The 22,946-nt window shown below is 30.6% G+C and overlaps 3 protein-coding genes across 7 annotated transcripts; all 3 read left to right on the top strand.

The window, feature by feature from the left end:
- The first annotated feature begins 1,803 nt into the window (after positions 1-1,803).
- LOC137814649 (uncharacterized) lies at positions 1,804-7,039 on the top strand. 5 transcript variants are annotated; one of them, XM_068617492.2, is made up of 11 exons: positions 1,804-1,931; positions 2,506-2,654; positions 2,777-2,895; positions 3,227-3,335; positions 3,448-3,487; positions 3,611-3,700; positions 3,815-3,914; positions 4,010-4,137; positions 4,448-4,550; positions 5,343-6,364; positions 6,630-7,039. In XM_068617492.2, exons 2-11 carry the CDS (start codon positions 2,516-2,518, stop codon positions 6,880-6,882), a joined length of 2,103 nt encoding a protein of 700 aa, XP_068473593.1. In that variant the 5' UTR covers positions 1,804-1,931; positions 2,506-2,515; the 3' UTR covers positions 6,883-7,039. The 5 variants fall into 5 exon arrangements, with proteins under 5 accessions (XP_068473593.1, XP_090161132.1, XP_068473592.1 ...); XM_090305006.1 differs by having other exon boundaries at positions 1,882-1,931; positions 3,811-3,914; XM_068617491.1 differs by lacking the exon at positions 1,804-1,931 and having other exon boundaries at positions 1,960-2,654.
- A 1,589-nt stretch (positions 7,040-8,628) lies between these two features.
- On the top strand, positions 8,629-11,330 carry LOC137814650 (Mal d 1-associated protein). Its single transcript, XM_068617493.2, has 2 exons — positions 8,629-8,912; positions 10,774-11,330. The coding sequence occupies exons 1-2, from the start codon at positions 8,737-8,739 to the stop codon at positions 11,141-11,143; spliced, it is 546 nt and encodes a 181-aa protein (XP_068473594.1). The 5' UTR covers positions 8,629-8,736; the 3' UTR covers positions 11,144-11,330.
- A 2,553-nt stretch (positions 11,331-13,883) lies between these two features.
- On the top strand, positions 13,884-18,329 carry LOC137814651 (calcium-dependent protein kinase 26). The gene is made up of 7 exons (XM_068617495.2): positions 13,884-15,202; positions 15,818-15,961; positions 16,041-16,193; positions 16,586-16,701; positions 16,822-16,989; positions 17,394-17,618; positions 17,911-18,329. Exons 1-7 carry the CDS (start codon positions 14,410-14,412, stop codon positions 18,037-18,039), a joined length of 1,728 nt encoding a protein of 575 aa, XP_068473596.1. The 5' UTR covers positions 13,884-14,409; the 3' UTR covers positions 18,040-18,329.
- Positions 18,330-22,946: the final 4,617 nt, after the last annotated feature.

Here is a 22,946-nt window from a genome sequence, read left to right on the forward strand (position 1 = left end):
AAAATTAAGCCAACATTATTCTTTTTACCAATGTCAATTGAAAGAAGTTGTTAATGTGATAAGAAAAGTTAACAAAAAACTCCAACCGTTATTATTATAAAATTAATTTTGATCAATGCTAGAGTAGAAATAATTTTGATCGATTAGCTTAAATTAGTTGTAATTAAACTGAAATAAAGTATCAAACAAAATTAACTACAAAAAGATTGTGAACAATAATAATTGTAATTTTTAATAATTATTTAATATTTAAATATTTTTTAAATTTTATGATAATTAAAACATTTATGAAAATAAAAGGAGTAAAATTATAAGTTAAAATGATGTTATTGAGAGAAATTGAAAAATGAAATAATTAAAATTTAGTATATTTAAATGTTTTATAAATTGTGATTTGGAAGCAGCAAGATGGTGTAAAGTAGTGTAATGATAATTGATGAGACACATGCTCATTAACTTGTAATAACTAACCTAACCTAACTTCATCATCTTTCATTAACTATCATGTGTCATCTCTTACAACCATTCACTGCATATTTCTCTCTCTTCTCCTTCTTCTTTCATTTTACCATTCTTTCTTTCTTAACAACACAATTTTTTTTAATAACAAGAGGCATCAAAATGCTTCTCTTCTCCAAATCTATCTATACAACACCTTTTTCTTCAATCTAGGGTCATTTTTTTACAAATTTCCTAAAATAGGTCATTTTTTTTTGGAAATGGAAAAATATTTTCAACTTAAAATACTATATATATCTTAAACTTCCTAAATGCGATTAAAAAAAACTAAATTCGTATATTTTATATACAATTCTATATTAAAAAAAATAAAGAACTCATATTCTATATATAAATTTGTTTTTTTTTAAATCGCATTTTAGATGGGTAAATTTAGAATAAACAAAACTATTTTAGGTTAGTGCTTTATCCATTTTAAAAAAAAAAGTTACCCATTTTTAGAAATTCGTAAAAATATTGGAAAAAAAACCACTATAACACTTTTCACCAATATCCAAATATCACGCAAATAAACATCAGACTCATATATAATATCAGCCCTATTTTTTTACATTAATATTATTTATAAATAAAATTAAAAATTATTCGTATATTTTACCATTGTTTTTTTAACATTGAAATAATATTTTCTCCAAAATATAACTTTTATATATTTATAAGACAATTTTTAATTTAATAAGAGTATAACCTCTATGATATTTTTAATATATATTAATTAAACTATTTAATTTTTTTTATAACTCTTTCATTTTAATTTTATTTTAATTTTAGTTTCAAATGAAATAAAAGCGACTAACGTCATTTTTTTATATTAAAGTATCATTTTATTAAAATATAAAAAATTGTGAGTAACATTTATTAAAAGTATTTTAGAATTAGAAGTATTTAAAGTCAATTTTTCAAATAAATACAATTTTTTTTATAATATATATATATATATATATATATATATATAATATTGCATAATAATAATATATGACGTTCGTATACTCCTCGTCCATACGTATCCGACACATGTATTAATAAAATATTTAATTCAAAAAATATTTATTAAATCAATGTAGTACAATTCTAACACAATTTTTTTAAAAAAAATATTAATTTTAAAATTTAAATTTCACAAATTTATTTAAAAATAAATAAAATAAAATACACTTATACAGATATTTATTATTTATTTATATAATGCATAATTATATAATATATATATATTCTAATTTTAAACTTCATGTATATAATATCAATATCGGTGTACTACATACGTCATAATCATGTGAATATTAAGCAATAGTGATAGTAATTAAAGAAAGAAAGTTTTCTTCGTAATTATAAGCTTGGTCAGGTTTAGTTGTTCCCATGTCTGCTGACCACCGCATGGGTGTTCTCGCTTGAAACGACTCTGTCTCTTCTCTGTATGGTTACAATCATTCACTGATTCTTGGGTCGATGCAAATTTCAGATTTTTTTGTATTAAAAACCAGAGCTTATTCAACCGAATGTTTCGTTCAAGTGGAGTTTGTTTTTAATAAGATTTCCTTCTTGGGTTGATGTTAAGGCCTCTGTTTTAGCTATGAAATGGAAATGATTAATACCTCTATTCACGTGGTTTCATTAAATTTTGTCACCCGTTTTTATTGGGGACCTGTGTATCCAAATTTTCTTGCCAAGTGTCACAGAATTTTCAATATTTTTGAGTTTTATTGGCGCAACTTGTTAGTTAGCTCAAACTCAGCTTCAAATGGATGTGTCTTTGTTATACATATAACCACCCTCTTTGGCTTTTTTTTCTATTTTGTTAACATCAGTGGGGCTAGTGGGAGAAACCTTCTGGGACCAATTACTTGTTACAATATGCTAATTTTGTTCTGTTTACCCTCATCATTGGAGTTCTATGATTTTGAAGAATATTCAGTTTAGAATCTTATAATTATAAGTGGCTGTTTAGCACATGACTTGCTGATAGAAGGCTGGTTCTTCTTTCCTCAGAGATATAGAGATGGTGAAAAAAGGAAACATTGTGCAGTATAGGGAGAGGTTGGACAAGACCCTTGCCTTACCTGATCTGACAAATGACCAGATACTCAAAACCCTTGTCAAAAGTCAACTCCAACGTTCTTCAAAAGTGGAAATGGAAGGTAATAGCATTCCCTAGTTTGCTTTGAGCTATTTTGCAGAAAAGGTACTAGCTGACAGATGTTATTATTTTAGGTAGTTGTGTTTATCTTCTTTTATCTGTTTATAAATTTGGTTTTTGCAGGATCTAATGAGGAATTAGTAGAAACCAAAACCAAACAGATGTATAATTTTCTTGATATGTTGAGAAGTGCTTCTGGAGACAACAGTGGAAGATCTAGTACATCACACTCTGATTGGAAAGTAAGCTATAAACGTTTTTGTTTTCTTCATCTTTCAATTGCTTATTTAGATCATACTCGGTTGATTTAGATCTTGAACTTTGTATGTTGTTGACATGCAAACACAGGCACGGTTTTTTTTTGTATTTCTGGTTTGAAATTTTATTTCCTTAACTTATGTTGACATTTAACATAAACTTTTATCACATGAAATATTAAGGTGAAATGGTAATTCTTGTAAGAAAAAAGTCAAAACACATGTTAAACTATATCTAAATTTTATTTTATTGGAGACTTGTTTTCATAGAAATCAGGAATTTACATTGTCTGATAAACTTCTTGCTTTTAAACAGTTAAAACAGGATACTGAAGATTTTCGAGTTATGTATCGCGAAGGACCAGAGGGAACTCCCTTTCATACATTGCTAGTTGAAGGCTTTGTGGATGGGCCTCTAGATCTCTGTGAGTCATGCTACGATGAGCCAAAAATTTTAGCATCGCCCTTTTAATTAATTTAACAACAAAGGTCATTATGATCTTAACATGTGAAATTTAACCTTTGTTACATTAACAGCTTTGTGCCTTTCATGGGAGCCCTTCCTCTACAAGAAATGGTGAAAATCATATTTGCAATACGTGCCTTTGCATCTATTTGACATTATATTTTTCTATAGCATACCAGTTATTTGATTCTGTGTTGGGGTATATACCCTTTTCACAATTTTCAATTTTTCCAGGTGGCCTCAGTTTACTATTCCCAGTTTCAAAGTTCTAGTAGCTGAACGTTTGCAGAGGGTCCAGATTGGGGAACATATCTCACTAATTAGGTGTGTATTGGCTGCATCAATTAAGAAAATTTACATTGTAGTGTGTATCACTGACCATGCTAAATAAAACCTTCATTTTTGAATGCTTATTATACTGCTGATTGTGGAAGAAAGGATGAAGGTTCCATGGCCCCTATCTACAAGGGATGCTATAGTGCATTATTATCTTTTTGAGTACTTTCAAGATGATTTAGTAGTTGTTCTTTTGAATACGGTACTCCCCTGGTCCCATCTTTCTTTTTCTCTAGAAAGTTAATTCTAAGTCAGATCTTCCAAGCTTCGAGAAATGCATGTTTAATTTGCTTTCAGGTCCCTGAGTCCACGAGCATTGACAATTTCAACATGGACGCAATTCCTGAGGCAAAGGATGCTGTGAGAATTGGTTTGGTGGGAGGCTATGCTATGCAAAAGGTGACACCAGAAAGAAGTTATTTTCGGTGAGTTTTAAGTCAGCACTAAAAACTTAGAAGTAACCTGCACAAAAATGAGTGCAAGTATTGAATAGGGTATACATTGAGAATTGCTATGAAACCTGAGAAATCTAAGAGTTTTTGCTTTTAGGCTTAAAATTATTTTATATTGAGTAGAAATGAGAAAGTTAAGTAAATAAAAATTTACAAACCTGTTGTTTTAGTATTTTTGGAAGAAGGTAGTGTCTTGCTTTTACATTGAATTACTTTCAACATGTGTGGTGGAAAATGAAAAATGGTTTTGGTTCCAAGGCTTAAATTGTGTCAAATTTTGTAGGATAATAGGAAATTTGGATCTAAAGCTGGATTTCGTACCTCCAACCCTCATAAATTTCATTTCAAGGCAGCTCATCGGCAGTGGTTTCAGACTTTATCAGAAGGTTGTATGTTCTTTTCAAATTTATTTTGTTTTCATCAATCAATATTGACTTTGTTTCTATTTTATGGCGTCTAATACCAATTAGATATGGGGAAATCATCATTATGTTTTAAATTCTGTACGGAACATTAGCTTCATAAATTTTTTATTGTTATGGTTATTGTTTTTAATACTATTTGATATAAGAGTTGTTTTTTATCCCAAGGAAATCATAGGAGAAAAAAATTAAAGAATAAATTTTACAAACTATTTATCTCTATATTAATTGTTTAAAAACATTACACTAATATCCTTTATACCTTACACCGACTCTTTTAACTGATTATAAAATATTACATCTTATGTATCTTAAAAAACAGAAATATTTGTGAAATTTCACAAAACTTTTGAAATTATTAATGATTTACTAAGAATAAACTACAACATTTGTACTCATTAATTGTGTATTTAACCAGAATCTTGCTAATGCTTCTCCGAAAGACTCTTGTTAAGCAGTGTTTGACACACTCTATTAAATACTTCTTATTACTTAAAAATGAAGAAATAGATAGTATTTATGCTTTTTTAATGATAAAGCTTTTCTTTTCATTAAATAAATACTCTCTAATTTTGTTTTTTTAACTGGTATTGTAAGGGAACTGTTAAGTTCTCTAGGAGGGTTTGCCCTGCTCATGAACTTACTGTCACTTTATTTGCAAGTATTGGTTTGAGCTTATTTATCATTATCTGTTGCTCATGTATATAAAACATACTTGTTTGACATTAATCAATTTCTCAAATTGTTATATTTCAGGCTGTGGCTTCGATGATGGGCAATAATAAAGATAAAGACATCAGCAAGGCCTTGGAGGACTCATTGTATGTTAAAATACGCAAGGCTCTACTAACTGCGGAAGAGCTTAAGCAAGATGCAAGCTTTGTTCCAGCTGAAGAACCTATTCAAAATGAGCAAAATGGGTTAAAAGATATATCCTGTGAGTCTACGAGCAACCAATGTGCAGGTGCTGAACAAGTTGTAGAAGCAGGTTGTAAAGAGACTGTAGAAGTTCAGGAAGATGTAAACAAGGTACTTGAAGTTCCAATCGAGGAAGGTGATTCGTGGAGTGTGCTGAATGGCAAGGGGAATGGTGAGATTGAAGGTGCAGATAATGAAGTGATTGTTGATATTGTGAAGAATGTGAACAAAGTGAGTGACATTCCAGTTGAGGAAGATGTAAACAAGGTACTTGAAGTTCCAATTGAGGAATGTGATTCATGGAGTGTGCTGAATGGCAAGGGGAATGGTGAGATTGAAGGTGCAGGTAATGAAGTGATTGTTGAGATTGAGAATAATGTGAACAAAGTGAGTGACATTCCAGTTGAGGAAGATGTAAACAAGGTACTTGAAGTTCCAATTGAGGAAGGTGATTCATGGAGTGTGCTGAATGGCAAGGGGAATGGTGAGATTGAAGGTGCAGATAAGGAAGAGATTGTTGAGATTGAGAAGAATGTGAACAAAGTGAGTGACATTCCAGTTGAAGAAGATGATACAAGGAGTGTACTGAAGGATAAGATGAATGGATATGTACGCTCAGATGTGAGAAAGGCTCTAGAAACAATAGAGAGGGTCATTTCAATGGTTAAATTTCATTCCCGAACGTCTACTTCAAACTCTGCTGAGCAAGAGTTCCACAACATGGAAAAAGGTGGCACAGTTGACCCAAGTTCTGCAAAACCTATTCAAGTATGTTTGAAAGACGAGGTTAGTGTCAAAGAATCAAACAGCAATATACGGGAGGAAACTTCAGAAGAACCTGCGACGACACAAAGCTTCAGGTGATTTATTTTACTCATTCTCTTGTTTTTTTGAGTAATGTTATCTAATGCTAGTTGCACTTTGAGAGGGATGATAGAAGAGAGAGAAGTGATAAGATGATATCTAATATAATATGGTATGAAGAGAAAAATAATATATAAAAGGAGTTAAATGAGTGACATTACTTTTGTTTTTGGGTTGTGTGTTATCCTTCAAGATTATTTGTTTGGAAATATAAGCTAACTAATAATTGGTTTGTTTATTTACTATTTTTGGTCCCATAAGGCACACAGGAACAAATCTAAACTTGAAGGAAGTTAACTATAAGAAAGTTGCACCAGCTTCACCAAAGCATAATCTTTCAAAAGCGATGGAAGAAAGGAAGGTTGATTCATTTTCTTTGAAAAATGGGAGAATAGTGGAGCAGACAATAAGTGATAATATGCAATTAAACAATTATGCAGTCCAAGATATGTGTTCAGAGGACTTGAAAAAGTCAACCAAGGAGATGAAGTATAGATACTGTTGTTTTATGTGAGCCATAGCGTATTTATATGATCAACTTGTGACTCAAGGTTTGATGCATATTTATCCGAAGATCACTTGTATATTGGTCACATATGTTGGACTAATTTTGTCCACCTCAAGTATAATAATGTAATTAATGTCATATTATTACAATTCATGCTGCTCAATCAATCTCTTAGAACATGTTTACAGTGTTGCAGTGTTTCCAAGCAGTGATTAGGGTCATATCACTCATTTGGATTCATGTATCATTTCTTCCTAAAATGAAGAGAAGGTCAGTTCATTAATGTAGTTTTTTTTAATTTTACATTTTTTACATATATTAATTATTATATAAATTTAACTAACACAAATATTTTAATAAAATAATATATTAATAATTAATAAAATTAATAATAAAATACAATTTTAACACAAAAATATATAGTTATTTATAATAAACAAATTATATAATAATAATTATTATAAATATAATAATACTGTTTATATTTAATATTAATAGAAAATTATTTTTTAATTAATTTTAAATTTATGGATATTTAAATTATTTATTTCTATATAACAATTTGTTCAAATCAAAAGACTAACTTATTGTATTTTTTTCAAAAAGTAGAGATTAAATGGATCTTTTAAATAAAAATTCGCGTGCGTAAGTTTGGTTTTGATTTTGAAGATCACATTCAAAATATTCAATCTAATGTTTTATTTTTAACATTTGACCTTTCAGCTCAAATTTTATAACTTATATCGAATTAAATCCATTTATGAATAATTTTATATTTACGTAATAATTAATCTCTGCTCAATTAGCTAAAGAAAAGTACGAATTGGACAACGATTTTTTGCTTTTATTTAATAAAGATTCGTGTAAAAGTCTAATATATAAATATAGCCTATTGCATATTTTCAAATATAAAAAAATGATTATTGCATTAACGTTTTATTTAAATCGTTATCATTTTATTTTATAACAATTGTCTCATATTACTTTGTCAAGGGAAACTGATCAAAATAATGAACAAAAAAAGTAAAAAGTTATAAATGAGTTTCTGTCATTTAACTTAGAAAATAGAATAAAATAAATGTCTTTAATGACATTTGGATGCTAAGGTGGGAAATAGTTTATATATATATATATATATATATATATATAATATTAATTTTTAAGCAAAAAAATAAAAATAATTTAACTTTAATTTTAAGAGTCTACAAACATTGAATCTTGTTAATTAGTTTAAAAGAGGAAAATATTTTCATGAAAATATAGAAGAATGCATTAAAAATCATAAAAACACACATTTTTATGTATTTTAACATTTTTTTTTACTTTTTAACTAATAATCTAAGTAACTCGTTAACATTGTTAAAAGCGTATATAACTCTACTATAAATACTATTGTTATAATGTATCATTAAAAAATTAATATAGCTCAAAACTAAAATTTCAAAAAACTGATAATAAAATGATTTTATTGATTATTTTTTTTAATATGATTTATTACTTTCTTTGATAAAATATCTCAAAATAACTACAATTTTAATCAATATTGTTTTTAAACTGATTGATGCTTTTAATTCAATGATATACTACTTTTTGTTTATTTAAATTTTACTTATAAATAAACTGCTTCAAAAGTAATATATTTATAGAAAGATGATATTTTTTATGAATAATATATTTATTATTTTTCTTATAGAGTGGAATAGTTTTGGAGGGAGTATTTATATTGTATATAAGTTATGATGATCCATCTAAAGAAGGCAGAACCCAAAACGCAGCGTTGGAAACGGAAGTCTTGGGGCACAAGTTGCAAACGCAACCATAAGGAGAGGGAATTTTAGTGCTGAAGCTGCAAACACGAAGATGGGGTGGGTTTGGAGGGATGACAACAGCGACGATCTTCGACGCGATAACTCTTCGGAAGGGTGCTCCACCACGAAGGTCGTCAAATCTCAGTGCAGAACAGAGGAGGTCGAATCTGGAAAGTTCATCAGAAAGTGCGAGAAAACAGAAGAGCTTCTCAGGAATTGCATCGGAAAGTAATACTCTTTTTATTCATGTTCTCTGTCACTTATTATGATTTTTTTTAATGATTTTTTACTATACTCTCAAATGTGACGCTGTAGAAAATACGATTGATTGCTTGATTGATTCGGTGTTAGGAAGAGGTTTGCTTTGAATTCCTGCATACAGTGTGTGGAATTTATTTATTTATTTATTTTTCTCATTCACGAACAAATTTGATGGTGTTATGATTCAAAATCTGGAGTATTTGGAAGACAATTGTTAACGATTGCGGTGACATCTTTGCTTCGTTTAAGAATTAGGGTAAAAAGTCTGGAGACTGGAGGTATGTATTTTTTAAAGTGAAAATTATATCCGAAAATTCTGGTACATGAAAAAGTGAAAGCCGTGAATCAGGAAAAACATTATAGAGCTATGTATGGATATGTCATATCCTTGTCTGAAGGGGTTCTGATAGGTAGATTACTCACGTGGTGATAGATGCGAGGAGCACACACGGAAGAGAGTCATTCAAACCCATCAAGAATTGCATGACATGCTCCATATCGGTATATTCCATCCAAGGTTGAATACGTCCGCAGTTGCATGATTGGGCAGGTTTTGTATTCACCTAGCCCCTCTGATAGAGACTTGCAAAATGCTGAGCACTAACTCACATAGAGACTTCGTTGTTTGAGATTCACCTGTTCACACATTAATTGAAAAATTCGTCGGCCATTTTGTTGTTGGAATCTCACTTCCACGCCAAAATAATTTGGTGGAGGATGAATACATCACAATTTATGTGATGTCCTTTGAAATGAAATTGAGGAGCCAAGGAGCAACAGTGCTATTATTTCCTAAAGAAATGTATTGTCTTCACCTGGTTCTAGTATAAAACTGTGAACAAGCCCGAACTTGTTTTCCCCGACGAGTATCATTTTCATGGCCCAGCACCAAGGTGTGTAGTTCTCACCATTTAGAGGCTGAGAAACTGATAAAGAACCGGGATTATCAGAGGGATAAATGAAGAAGGAATCAGAGCATCGTCCATGACAGCAATGAATGCATATATGCGAAGGAGAAGATAAAGAGAGATAGAAAGTCATTCTGGTTAGAAAATAATCAAATCTTATACTGTATTAGAAAAGAATATAATGCTGGGCTGGGATAGAAGATTAGTATTATTGCTTTGGAGAGATCCAGACTTTCATTTTTGGGTGTATGTATGCTATTGTTGTCTGACCAAATAACAAGAGTGAGTAACAAGCATACTAGAATAACTAAAAGCCAGTTATTTCTCTAATGCTAAGATGTACTGAGTTTTAAAATCCGTGGGAATGGTATGTATCTTTGACCTTGTATTTGAATCCTGTTCTATCACACAAAAGTGGGTAGTTTAGATTGTTATAAAACTAAAATCAATATAAATAATACTAATGACCCTCCTTTGCCCTGCATCATCATATCCTACTTCTCTCCGACCTATTTCTTATCATCTATCTGCATTAATGCAAAACCAGGTGTAAAATAGCTTTGTATGATATGACTACAGTAAACGGGTTGAAAGTGGGTGAGACATAAGATGTAATGATCATACTGGTTTTTAAAATCTAGTTTGTTTAGGCTTTTTAAGCTAAAATTAGATTGCAAGTTTTTCTATCATGCTAGACAAACCAGAGATAATAGGTGAGTTGACACACTGACAAGCGCACAGAAAGGCAGAAGTGCTTATGCTTTAATAGATTTCAGTTTCAAATATTTGGGCATTATATTATTTAGGAATATGGGTGGACTATCCAGTTACCCTCTCTTTGTTGCAGTCATATTACTCTCCGAGTCTCTTCAAAATGTGACTGAAACTTTTATCTTATTTTTTACCTTCACACTTTGCAGGCCTGTTGAAGTGTTGCAATCTAACAAAGAGTATACCGAAGAGGATATCACAGATGAGGTACTTAAAGGTAGGTCTGTTCCATATAGCTCATCAGACCGTGGTATGTTTGACTTCCCAGGGCTACGAAATGATATGGAAGTCATGGAACGTAACCTGTTCGGTGGTCTTAGTCGTTTTCTGGAATCAGCTGAAGAAATGACGAATGACTTTTTTGATGCTTTTGGTAAGTCTCCAAGGATCTTTGATGCAGAGTCGTCCTCACCCTCAGTGAGGCGAGGGATCCCTAATGCTCGGCGCCCAGAAGCTTCTAAAACCCAGGAGAAGGAATCAGGAGATACTGATTATGTTTCACTGGCTCAAGATGTTTAAACTTTGAACGTGGACATCTGGACCACAACCAAGTCCTGTAATAACATGTTTCTCTGCATTTTTGGAAGCTGTTTAACATGTTTTCTTTTCTTTTAAGCTGTGGCTTATGAAGCGTGTGACCAACTTTTTTATCTTTTCCCTTCACTCAATTATAGCCAATACGAAAAGCGAGTCCATTTTTAGATAAGTTATAGCGGGTGGATTTGATGGAAATATATTTGCATTTACATTCATTTCTTTAACCATCCCTAATATAATGGAAGATTGGATTAATTATTTAGGGAAAATTCTTGGTTAATTGAAACAGTAGAAAGTGAAATTTGTTCCCCTCGCGTGGATGAAAGTTTATCATGTGTTCATTCTACTCTGTTTGTAGCATAAATTTTAAAAATAAATAAACAAAACCAAGGTGTTATTTGATTTTGTGATTGTTAAAATAAAATATTTACAAGTTGTAATGTCTTGTTTGATTTGAAGGGGGGAATGAGTCATTGACAAAAGGTTTATGATACCAATTTAAATGATTCTATTCAATAATTATATATTCGATAGTAAACTTTATGAATGTTATCTAAATTATATTCATTACTTTAAAATCAATTTAAAGTTAAACATTTTCCAACGCAATCTAACTTATATATTTTTAATTAAAATTAGTTTCACACTTGATTTCACATAAAAGTAAGGCAACATTGAAAATTCATGGTGATGACTTGGCACTTGCACTGCACCGTGAAACTTTCTCTTCATCTTTCAGAAGAAACACAATTCACTCAACTTTCTCTTTCGCTGCACCCTCACCCACAATAATGCATGGATCCAAACGGGTGCTGTTGTGACTTCCGTCGTCGCCAACAGTGACACCCCTGGATCCAAACGAAGCCTAAAGCATTTCTATTTCTGTCTTCAAGATGAAGAGTAGGATTAGAAGCCAGAATAGTAATAATAAGATAATAAAATTCGAATGAACCACCCTTACATTCTTCTTCCTCTGAAAAAAGCACGTTGAGAAGTTGGGTCGGGTCTATAATGGAAGTTAGTAGTGAAATTCATGTTCATTAACCTTTTTCTTTTTATGTTAATCAAATTAAACTGTTCCTTATTCTCAAGGGTTTAATTTATTACTGCCGCACCTCTTTTCTGCTTTCTGGTGAAATCCTCTTCCTCTACCCTTTTAAGCCATTATTTCTAGAAATGGAAGTATTCAACTATGAGTTCATTATTTGTTTTCAATGCTGATTTATTAACCAAATTGAATATGTGAAGTCTCCCCTACTTACTAATGCTGAATGGGTCACTTGCAAAAGTAGACCCAGATGGATTTGTCACTTTCTCTCATCACTATATTTGAATTTATCAAATTGAACAATGAGGACCAAGTAAATCTTTACATTTTCTTAACAACTCATAAATATTACGCATGTAATTGTGAAAAATATGAAGCTTAAAAGTTAAAAGCAGGACACTTATCCAGCTTATTATATAATTATCTTTTAATAAAATATTACGTGTCTATTAGCTTCTAAACTTACTTAAAAAGAAAACAAACTACTTTAAAATAATAAAGAGAGATTATTTCTTCTCCCGGTTATATTAAATTGTAAATATTTTTATTTTTAAAACTAATATTGATCTCTTTTATGTTTTTTAATAAAATGAGACTTGCATTGCTTATCATTTTTAAGCATAAGCATAGAGTCACATTTTTCATCTTTTTAATAAATAATACTTACTTATATTACGTTTTAAATAAAATAAAATTTACCATCTCACTTTAATTTTGAAAATAATTTTTTAAAATTTAAATACTAAAAATTGTTTAATTTTATATTTTAAGTACACGTTAAAAAAAAAACACCGGCTATGGCCGGAGGATTAGAGGCTTCGTGTGAGGTCTCCCTCGTTAGTCAGAATATTTTTAGAAGTTTATGTAATCTTCCTGATCTCTATGTCTTCAAATTATCATTTTCAATTCCCTTATTATTAAATCATTTTTTTTTACATATTTAATTGATAAAAATATTATTTTATTTCAATACATTTTTTTATCTGCAGAAATTGAACCAAAGAGTTTATTTCAATACAATTATTTAAAAATAAATAATATTTACACAATTTTTAATTATATTGTAATTTCTTAAAAAATTTAGCTATTCATATTATTATACAAAGAGAATATACCATTTTAATGTCATCTTTTAGTTATTTAATTTTATCTTTTAATAAAAAAAATATTTATTTATTTATTCAATAAAATAAATAATTTTCCTCCTTTAAAATAATAATTATATAATTTTTTTAATATTACTTTTACAAAATTACATATATTTTTATTTTCTATCTTTTAATTAATTATTCATAAAATAATAAAATTATTAAACTGTATATATTTTGATGTAATAAAAATGTGAATGGATGTATTTTGGTAGTATAAAATATTTTTGTTAAAATACTAATAATATATATTAGAAATTATGCAGCCAGCATTATTGAATAAAGAAATCTGAACCGTCCAGTGAACAGGTGGCATTCCTTTATTACCATTGGATTTTGCCACACGCGTTTTCTCCAACATTTGGAACATTCTCCGTTTACACAACCCAAACAAAAAAAAAAAGAACTGGTAACTGTCACTTGTCCTCCCTCCATTTTTCTTCGTTTTTGTCCAACCTAATCATTCCATTCACGAACCTTTTGTGTGTCTCTGTGTATATAACACAAATTTTAACATAATCTCATTAATTTAACTTCTAAGAGAAGAGAAAAGAGATACACGCACAATTTTTTCATATTTAAAAAGTAACGATGAAATGTTCTTTCTCCCGAGTCATCATGAAAGGATCATTTCCACTGTCTATAGATTATACACTATCTTTTCCATCTATGTAACATCAAAATTTTCTCTTTTCGTTTTCCCACTTCAATGCAATCTATTCCCACTTGGACTCTGTCACAAGTGTCATTTTTTTTTCCAGTTTACACTTTCCACTCCTTTGAAAATTTCCACTTTCACGCCTTCATTATCATCCCTTTACATCGTTTTTTCTCGTTCACTTCTGTTTCCATAAAAGGTTTGATTCATTAATGCGAATCATTCACCTTCTTATTCTTCCTTTTCTTCAAATCTCCACTGATTCTTCTTTTCATGTTCACGTGCACGCTTTAGGCTATAGTGGGGTTGGTGCAGAAAATCGAATGTGATTTTGGGCTTCACTTGCTTCTTGCTTCTTACATGCAAGTCACAGACAGGAAGTAACAAGTGCAGGATGGGAAACAATTGTGTCGGGTCAAAAATCTCGGATTATGCACTGCTTTCCTGTGTTCTTCCGAGTTCATTCGTGTGGCTTCATCATCATCAAACGAGGGTGGTCACAGAAATTTCTGATGCCACTTCACTTGTGACTAAAATTGAAGACACAAATGCTCTAGAGAATGTTCAGGAAAAGGCTCCACGAGTGGTGAAAATTAGCAAAGAGAGTAACATGCCTTCAGAGCCTGCAATTAAAAAATTAGCCTTTAAAGTGAAGAGGGTAGCAATAGGGCTTCAAGAAGAGTCAATTTTGAAGAGAAAAAGTGGTCACTTTAAGGAGTACTATAATTTGGGAGAAGAGCTTGGAAAGGGACAGTACGGAACAACATTCCTTTGTACTGAGAAAGCAACTGGGAAAAAGTACGCTTGCAAGTCCATTCCAAAAGTGAAACTGTTGATAGATGAAGACGTGGAAGATGTGAGGAGGGAGATTGAGATAATGCATCACTTGGAGGGGTGTCCTAATGTGATATCAATTAAAGGGGCTTATGAGGATGGTGTTGCAGTTTTTGTTGTGATGGAGTTATGTGAAGGGGGTGAACTTTTTGATAGGATTGTGGAAAGGGGGCATTACACAGAGAGAAAAGCAGCTAAACTTGCAAGGACTATAATTAGTATTATAGAGGGGTGCCACTCCCTTGGGGTGATGCATCGTGATCTTAAGCCTGAGAATTTTCTTTTTGTTGATGTCAATGAAGACTCCACACTAAAGGCCATAGATTTTGGAATGTCTGTTTTCTTCAAACCAGGTTTGGATAAAATGTTCGTTTCCTTTTTCCCTCCTTCTAGACAACCAAAACTATTCAGGCTTTATGTGATATACCTAACTAACACACATATATAGAACATAATTATGTCTTTTTATTAAAATTGGTTTTAACTATGTTGACTTTGTTTCCATGAAAATTGGTTTAAACTATGTTGGCCCTGGAAGTCTTGTATAAGAATTTGGATTTTAAGAATACAAAATTACTTAATTATAACAATTAAATTATTTTTCAGGTTGAAAAAAATAGAAAATTATAAAAGTATAACTGCAAGACTTTAGAAACTTAATAAAGTGGTCTCTAAGAATGCTATGATATGATAGAACTCAGTAAAATAAAGCTTCATTAGAAGATTTTGTAATACTCTTGAATTAGAGATATTTTAATGCATCTAAAGTTTACAATTCTTCATGAAACTAAACTAAAATTAATTTGCGTCCCTTTAAAATCAATCAACCACATAGTTTGATATGAGCTAGAGAATGCTTCCTCATGCTTCCCCTGATACAATAGAATTAGTTGAAAAACTATAAATTTTCTGCAATGTTCTAATTACATTATTTCTGAGTGCTTTTCACTGACATTCTTCAGTTACAGGTGACATTTTTAGGGACGTGGTTGGAAGTCCTTATTATATCGCACCTGAAGTTCTACGAAGACATTATGGTCCAGAAGCTGATGTGTGGAGTGCAGGTGTGATCATATACATTCTTTTATGTGGTACAGCTCCATTTTGGGGTGGTAAGACTCCTTCATTAAGATTTCTAGCCCTTCAATGATCCAATCATTTAGCTTAATTTTGTATTTTCCTTGGTAATAGAATCGGAGCAAGAGATATTTGAAGAGGTTTTGCATGGTGATATCGATTTCACTTCAGATCCTTGGCCGAATATCTCTGAAAGTGCTCGAGACTTGGTTAGGAAGATGCTTGTTAGAGATCCTAGAAAACGGATAACAGCACAAGAGGTTCTTCGTAAGTTTCTTTACCAGTATTCCATTTAGATGCTAGTGAATGACATTTCAATACCACATTAGGCATCACATTACACATGTCATGTTTTCTCTGGCATGGCCTTGTTATTCTTTTAATAGCCGATAGTTTCCTTTGATCGCATACAAAGTTACAGTGAAAATATTTTAAAAAACCAAATGCATGATTTTTCGTCACTGGTTACTGTACTATCACGTCTTTCCAATTTTATCAAACATGTTCTAAGAAGGAATTTCTTAGATTTTGGACAAAATATTAGGCATTTCATCAGACTTTCTGAGTAGTGAGTGAGTACTAATTGTCATGGTCACAAGATCATAGGAGTTGAAGTTATGTTATCACCTTCTAGATGATAACGTGCTGATTCTTTGCAGGTCACCCTTGGATTCAAGTGGATGGAGTTGCTCCAGACATGCCTCTTGATTCTGCAGTTTTGAGTCGCCTGAAGCAATTTTCTGTAATGAACAAGCTAAAGAAAATGGCTCTTAGAGTGAGTAATCTTTCTAGCATATAACTCTGCACCATAACTATTAGTAAAATAGAATATATCAACAAACTTGTATTTGAAATTGTCGTGTCCTCATAATATTTTCAATGTTGCTCTCTACAGGTTATTGCAGAGAATCTCTCAGAAGAAGAAATTTCTGAACTGAAAGTAACGTTTAAGATGATAGACACAGACAACAGTGGTCAAATTACGTTAGAAAAGCTCAAGGCTGGATTGAAAAGGCTTGGTAATAATCTCAGTGAACCAGAAATTTTGGATCTAATGCAAGCTGTAAGTATTAGTACAGAATAATCTTACAATTTCCTTAAAGTTACTAAATAAACCTACATTTTGTCCTTTTTTTCTAGTTTAGCCAACCAATTTCTCCAGATAGTACAGTAGGATTCTTATTGTTTTAGGAGTTAGGACTCATTATTGAGTAGAACTGTAGTAGTCCTAATGGATTTCATGTATTCAAGTTGTAACTTGGCTTAGAATATGATTAATTTTTCTGCTTCCATTCATTGTAATTAATCTTACACGGGAAAGCTCTTTGAGTATCATTTAGTGAAATATTCTTATGCAAGTAGGGAAAAGTAAAATAGTAAATAACAGTCAAGATAGTAAAGGTAGTGTTGCTCATTTTTAGTAGCACATTCTTAGAATCCATCTCTCAATTTTGTTTTTGATTGCAGGCAGATGTTGATAACAGTGGCACAATTGACTATGGAGAATTCATAGCTGCAACATTGCATTTAAACAAAGTTGACAGAGAAGATCTTTTAGTAGCAGCCTTTTCATTTTTTGATAGAAGTGGAAGCGGCTACATCACTCAAGATGAGCTTCAAAAAGCTTGTGAAGAATTTGGTATCGAGAATGTATGCTTCGAGGAAATGATCCAAGAAGCTGATCAGAATAACGTGAGTACATTTTACAGTAATGCAATCTAATGTTTGGTATCTGATAAATGACACCATACTTCTTAAAGAATAGTGTTGTGAGTAATGTGTTGGTGACTTGGAGTTCCCTCTGATCAAATTGAAACTTGTGTTTTTCTACCAGTTGAATGAAAAGTAAATTAACACTCCCAACATTGCTCTCTTTGCTGTTACGTAATGAGTAGCCTTCATAATTTTTTATTTATGCTGTAAAGGTATTCCAATTTTGATTACTCTTTTATGACGAGGTTATGTTCATGTTTTACCCTTTCAGGATGGCCGAATAGACTACGATGAATTCGTGGCTATGATGCTGCAAGGCAATGCAGATTTAGGTAGAAACAGGATAAAGGGTGGCACTGATTTTAGCATTGGATTTAGGGAGGCACTATCAGTGTGTTGAAAAAAAGTGGAAATACTTTTTTTTTTCTCCCACAGTGTGGTGAAATTAAGTTCTTTTGAAAAGCTAAGTAAGGGGCTATTATTCTGTAAAAATGTTGATAAGTTATCTTGGTTTTCCAAAGTTATATATATGTACATTATGGAGGAAAACACTATGTTGGCAATTCTCTCGAGTTCGGACTCGGTGACATCTAAAATTGAGCCAAACCAGCATTTATTTAACAGTAATGAATGCATCATTATGGGTAGGACAATTCATATGAAGTTTAACATGAACTGATGAGACTTGATAATGGAGTTGGTAGAGGGAGCTTTTCAAGCGGTGTTTGTCATGCTTAACACTAAGGGTTCAAAGGATTGTGATGACTTGCCTAATGTCAAAGATATCACTATCTGAGTTTTATTTCTGTCTCGCCTATGAATGTTTTAGATATGAACTATAATGTGAAACAGTCTACATATAGAAGGGGATAACTCAATTCAATTCTAAATCTTTGCAATTTAACATTTAAAATCTGAGGCCAAAGTTTAGAAAACTTGCAAACTTCCCAAATTATTCAAACAAACTTTATTGATCCTCCATCAATCGCTAAGTGTCATCATCTCATCGACCTTTTAGATAAGAAACACACCACATTCTATCCTTCCATTCTTCTACCCTAATCCAAAGATCAAGATTTTGTTATTTTAATCTGATAGGTGACTTCATTGAGTATACTAAATGACTATACAGATTCTCACCAGTCTCACAACCTCTCACTCCCATTCAAAAACATCATCAAGAAAATGCATAAAACTATGGAGTTGGGATCTGAAGAAAAATATAAATAGAAATGCAATGATACTGACAATTGTTTGTGGTACTCAAGAATAACCCAAGTAAGAATTTGGAGAAATGCTGATAACTCAGAAAATAAACAGAAGAAAACATTATGAGGTGAAAATACTTTACTATTATAAACAAAAATGAGAACAACGAACACTACATACACGTAACATTTCACTGAAGACTTATTCTTCCCCCAATTTAGAAATTAGAATTGCTTTTCATTATATATCTCCTCATGTGAGTGTGTGTGTGTGACTGAGAAGAAGACATAGGAAAAATGCTAAAATGGGAGCAAAATTCCTTCATTCGTTACGTGTTTTTGACTAGTTTGTTTGCTTTGAACTATTCCTGAAGCATTTTGAGGTGGAGAATGCAAGATGCTCTGAACTAAGTCAGTGCCTCTCATAAGGGTCTGAATTTGTGGGGGTATGCATATGGCTGGCTATATGCTGTTCTTTAAATTATCATTGTCTCGTCTCTTTCTGTCTCATGTTATGTACAATGAAAATCAAGACTTTTAAATCGAGAATCTAATGCAACCTAAACAAATCTTTCTCTTTCTTTTTGGGCTTCGGTAATTGGAAAATTATTTAAGATACAGTGAAATCCTTTGAATGTACAAAGTTTGTCATTAATTGGATTACATAATGAGAGAAATAATGTGGACATGGTCATTTATTAAAAACATGATGCCTACAAGATGGTTGAGTGATAGTGCATATGTACCCCATTTCATCATCCAGAAGTTGGCTTGAGTGTAATTGTCATGGGTCATAACATAAGTTCTGGCATATCAATGAGTGGGATTTGGCTGTTAAACTCATCATCAAATTCTTACATTAAGAGGGGGTTCATTACACCAATTAAGATTAACATTCTCTTTTCAGTTCAAACTAGGCCATTTTGTCTTCAAGTATTTAATGAATTTGGTGACTGTTGTCTATCACTTGGTCAAATAATTTCACAATCCAATCAGATGTATGAGGAATGTTGTCACTACACTTGTTACTTTCATGGTTAGCTGTTAAAGGTGAGTTCACCGAATCAACTAATCCCTTATTTTCTCTCCTCATTATCTCCACTCTTTTTTTTTTTTATTGGCTTGTTTTTTAAAATGTAATTGATTTTTATTACAAAATAAACTTTAAGTTTATCTAAAACCCATAAAACCAGTTTATATGGTGATGATTGCACTCACTTGGATTTCTAACCATTTTAGTCAAATTATTCGATTAATTAAAAACTCAATAACCTAGTCGATGTAATTCTATTTTTTTTTAAATATTAATTTTTAATATAATAATAACAATAACAATAAGAATAATAACATAACATAAAATGCGTCCTAGGGCACGTGCATGTTACCAAGAGATTGAATGGATGGAGGTCCACCTGTTGGAGCCATGCAAATCATAATGACATGTTTGCGCGTAGAGCGCACGCACTGCCTGCCCACACAAATAGCTCACAAGATTGAAATCGAATTTAGCACATAATACAAGATAAATAATATGAAATGAGTAATGTAATAAATAGAAACAAATTATAAAAAAAATGGAATAAAAAATAAATAAGACGAGCAGTGCATTTAAAATATTAAATACAAAATTGAATACGTTTATAAAAGATATTATCGACGTTTTTACTGTATATTACATTTTACTCTAATTTTTAATAAATATTCTGATGGCATTCCTTTAAAAAAAATGGTTTGCTGATATTTATGATACTCAATTATCTAATTGATTTACATTAAACAACAAACAGTAAAGAAAATAATTGTATCGTTTTTTGCAATTTACTAAGAGACAGAATTATTGCCGATCAAAAAAAAAAACTAAGAGACAGAATAGAAGTCTAACTATAAAAGGAGGTGGCTAGATTTGTTCTTGTCTAGAAAGCAACGTTCCACCTCCGGCCAAATTCTCACAGGGAAAGAAAACTTAAGTTAATTAATATAACTATAATCAAGCATGCACTGATTTAATACATTGTATAAATTTATTTAATATTAAATTCAATATATTAAAATTTAAATATATGATTCCTTTTTCAATATTATTTGTATGTTGTATTGAGTAGTTAGTTGGAGATGTGACCCTACCAGGTGCATAATCACGACACGATCACATGAAGATAGGTTAAGATGATGTGATTCAAAACTTATGCTATGTTAATTGGGAAACTCTGATATGTTAATTGAGAAAATTTGAGTATTTGAAGAACTGGTGTGTGAGAATTTGATAAAAAAAAGTGTGAGAAAAGTTATTATTTTTTGATTTAGGTATTTTAGAATGAATTTGTAAGAAAAATCTATTGAAAATTATAGGTAACAGTTTTTAAAGTAGGGATAATTAATTTGTTAATATAACTATTCAATTTGAAATCATATATTTACTTCTTTTATTCACATTTGATAATTAATTTAAATTATAACCAATTTATGTACATAAATATAACTTTAAATTTAAATTATGTAATACAATCTTTTATATTATAATTATTCACAACAATTTCTTACATATTTTTTTTGTCAACAATAAAATAAATAAATAAATATGAACCACTTCAGGATCAAACCCTTATACATAAATATCTGACAATAACTCCTAATAGAAATTAAATACAATTTCTTACATATAAATTAATAATTTTTAAAATATATAATAACTTAATATTATGATTTCCTTCAATACTTATAAATAATAAGGTAAGTATTAAGGTTAGTTTATTAATCAAAATATAAACTAAAATATAAATATAACAATTTCTTCAAATTAATTTCAAGTAACCCATAATCAATTCATTCAAATTAACCAACTATAAAACAAATAAAATAACTTAAATACATAATAAATAAACACATGCATAAACACTGGTGAAACCCCACTAATACACAAACAAAAATATAGTTTTTTTAAAAAAATTATATCCCTAAAAAATAAGAATTCGCATCAAGAAAAGACCTCAAAACACCCACATAAAATTAAAAAACCAAACAAAAACTATTCAAAACCTGAAAGTGGGAAATCTAGAAAGAAAAAGAACATAATAGATTATATTTCGCCTCCAAAAATAATCATAATTAATTATATACATATTTATAACAACATAATTGATTATGTTTTCATTAACATACCACATGATCAATTATGTTAAAAAAAGAAAATAATCGGATATACATTGTGGATAATCGATTATGAACTGTTTTTTATGGGTTAATCAATTATGTTACATGTATTTTCATATGGTTAATCAATTATGTTATTTTGAATATGTAAAAACATACTTCACTCTCTTTGAAGATATATGTGCATGCATGCAGAGAGCAAAAAGAATGTCATCGAATGATCAAATCATGAAGTTTGGTAGGCAAAGATGTAATCTTCACAGTGTCCACGTGATTTTCTTTTTAGTGCTTCATTCACCTTCGCTAACCCTCATCCCTCCATTTCCACGTCCCCAGATCCCTCCACATTCACAAAAACAAACATGAGGTGCATCGTCACTTCAGTCTTTATCAACAATATACCCCTAGAAGCAAACATAGTGTTAATTCTCTTTTGTTCCAAAATATGGATGAAGAGTACACATATTACAAAACCTGGTTAGTATCACAAATTTTAACATTATTTCATGGAGAGAATAGTATCTCAAAGATAAAGAATCAAGCCAACATTATTCAGTATAGATGACAAAGAATAAAACACACTAAGTAAATAGAAGAGTCAAAAAAAAAAATGTTTAAACAATCTTGAATTGTGAAAAAATGAAAAAAAAATTTGCAAAAATAGTTGAATAATATACAAATATATTTTGTTTCAGAGTAAAAGAATTATTTTTAAATAATTTCTTATTAACTGTTATGAAAAATCCTTTAAAAAATATTAAGTGTTGTTTGATGAATATGGTCTTTATATAGAGTTAAAGTCATGACAATTTACAAAAACCTTCTTCTTTAATAAATTTGTAACTGAGTTGAAAGTTTAAAAACTAACCATAGCTGAAAATATAATTATTTAGCTATGAATGTTATATGATCTAAGAAATTGGATCCCAGAAAATATAATGAAAGAAAG

This window comes from Phaseolus vulgaris, chromosome 1 (assembly GCF_051622355.1).
Source record: "Phaseolus vulgaris cultivar YP4 chromosome 1, ASM5162235v1, whole genome shotgun sequence".
Taxonomy (NCBI): Eukaryota; Viridiplantae; Streptophyta; class Magnoliopsida; order Fabales; family Fabaceae; genus Phaseolus; species Phaseolus vulgaris.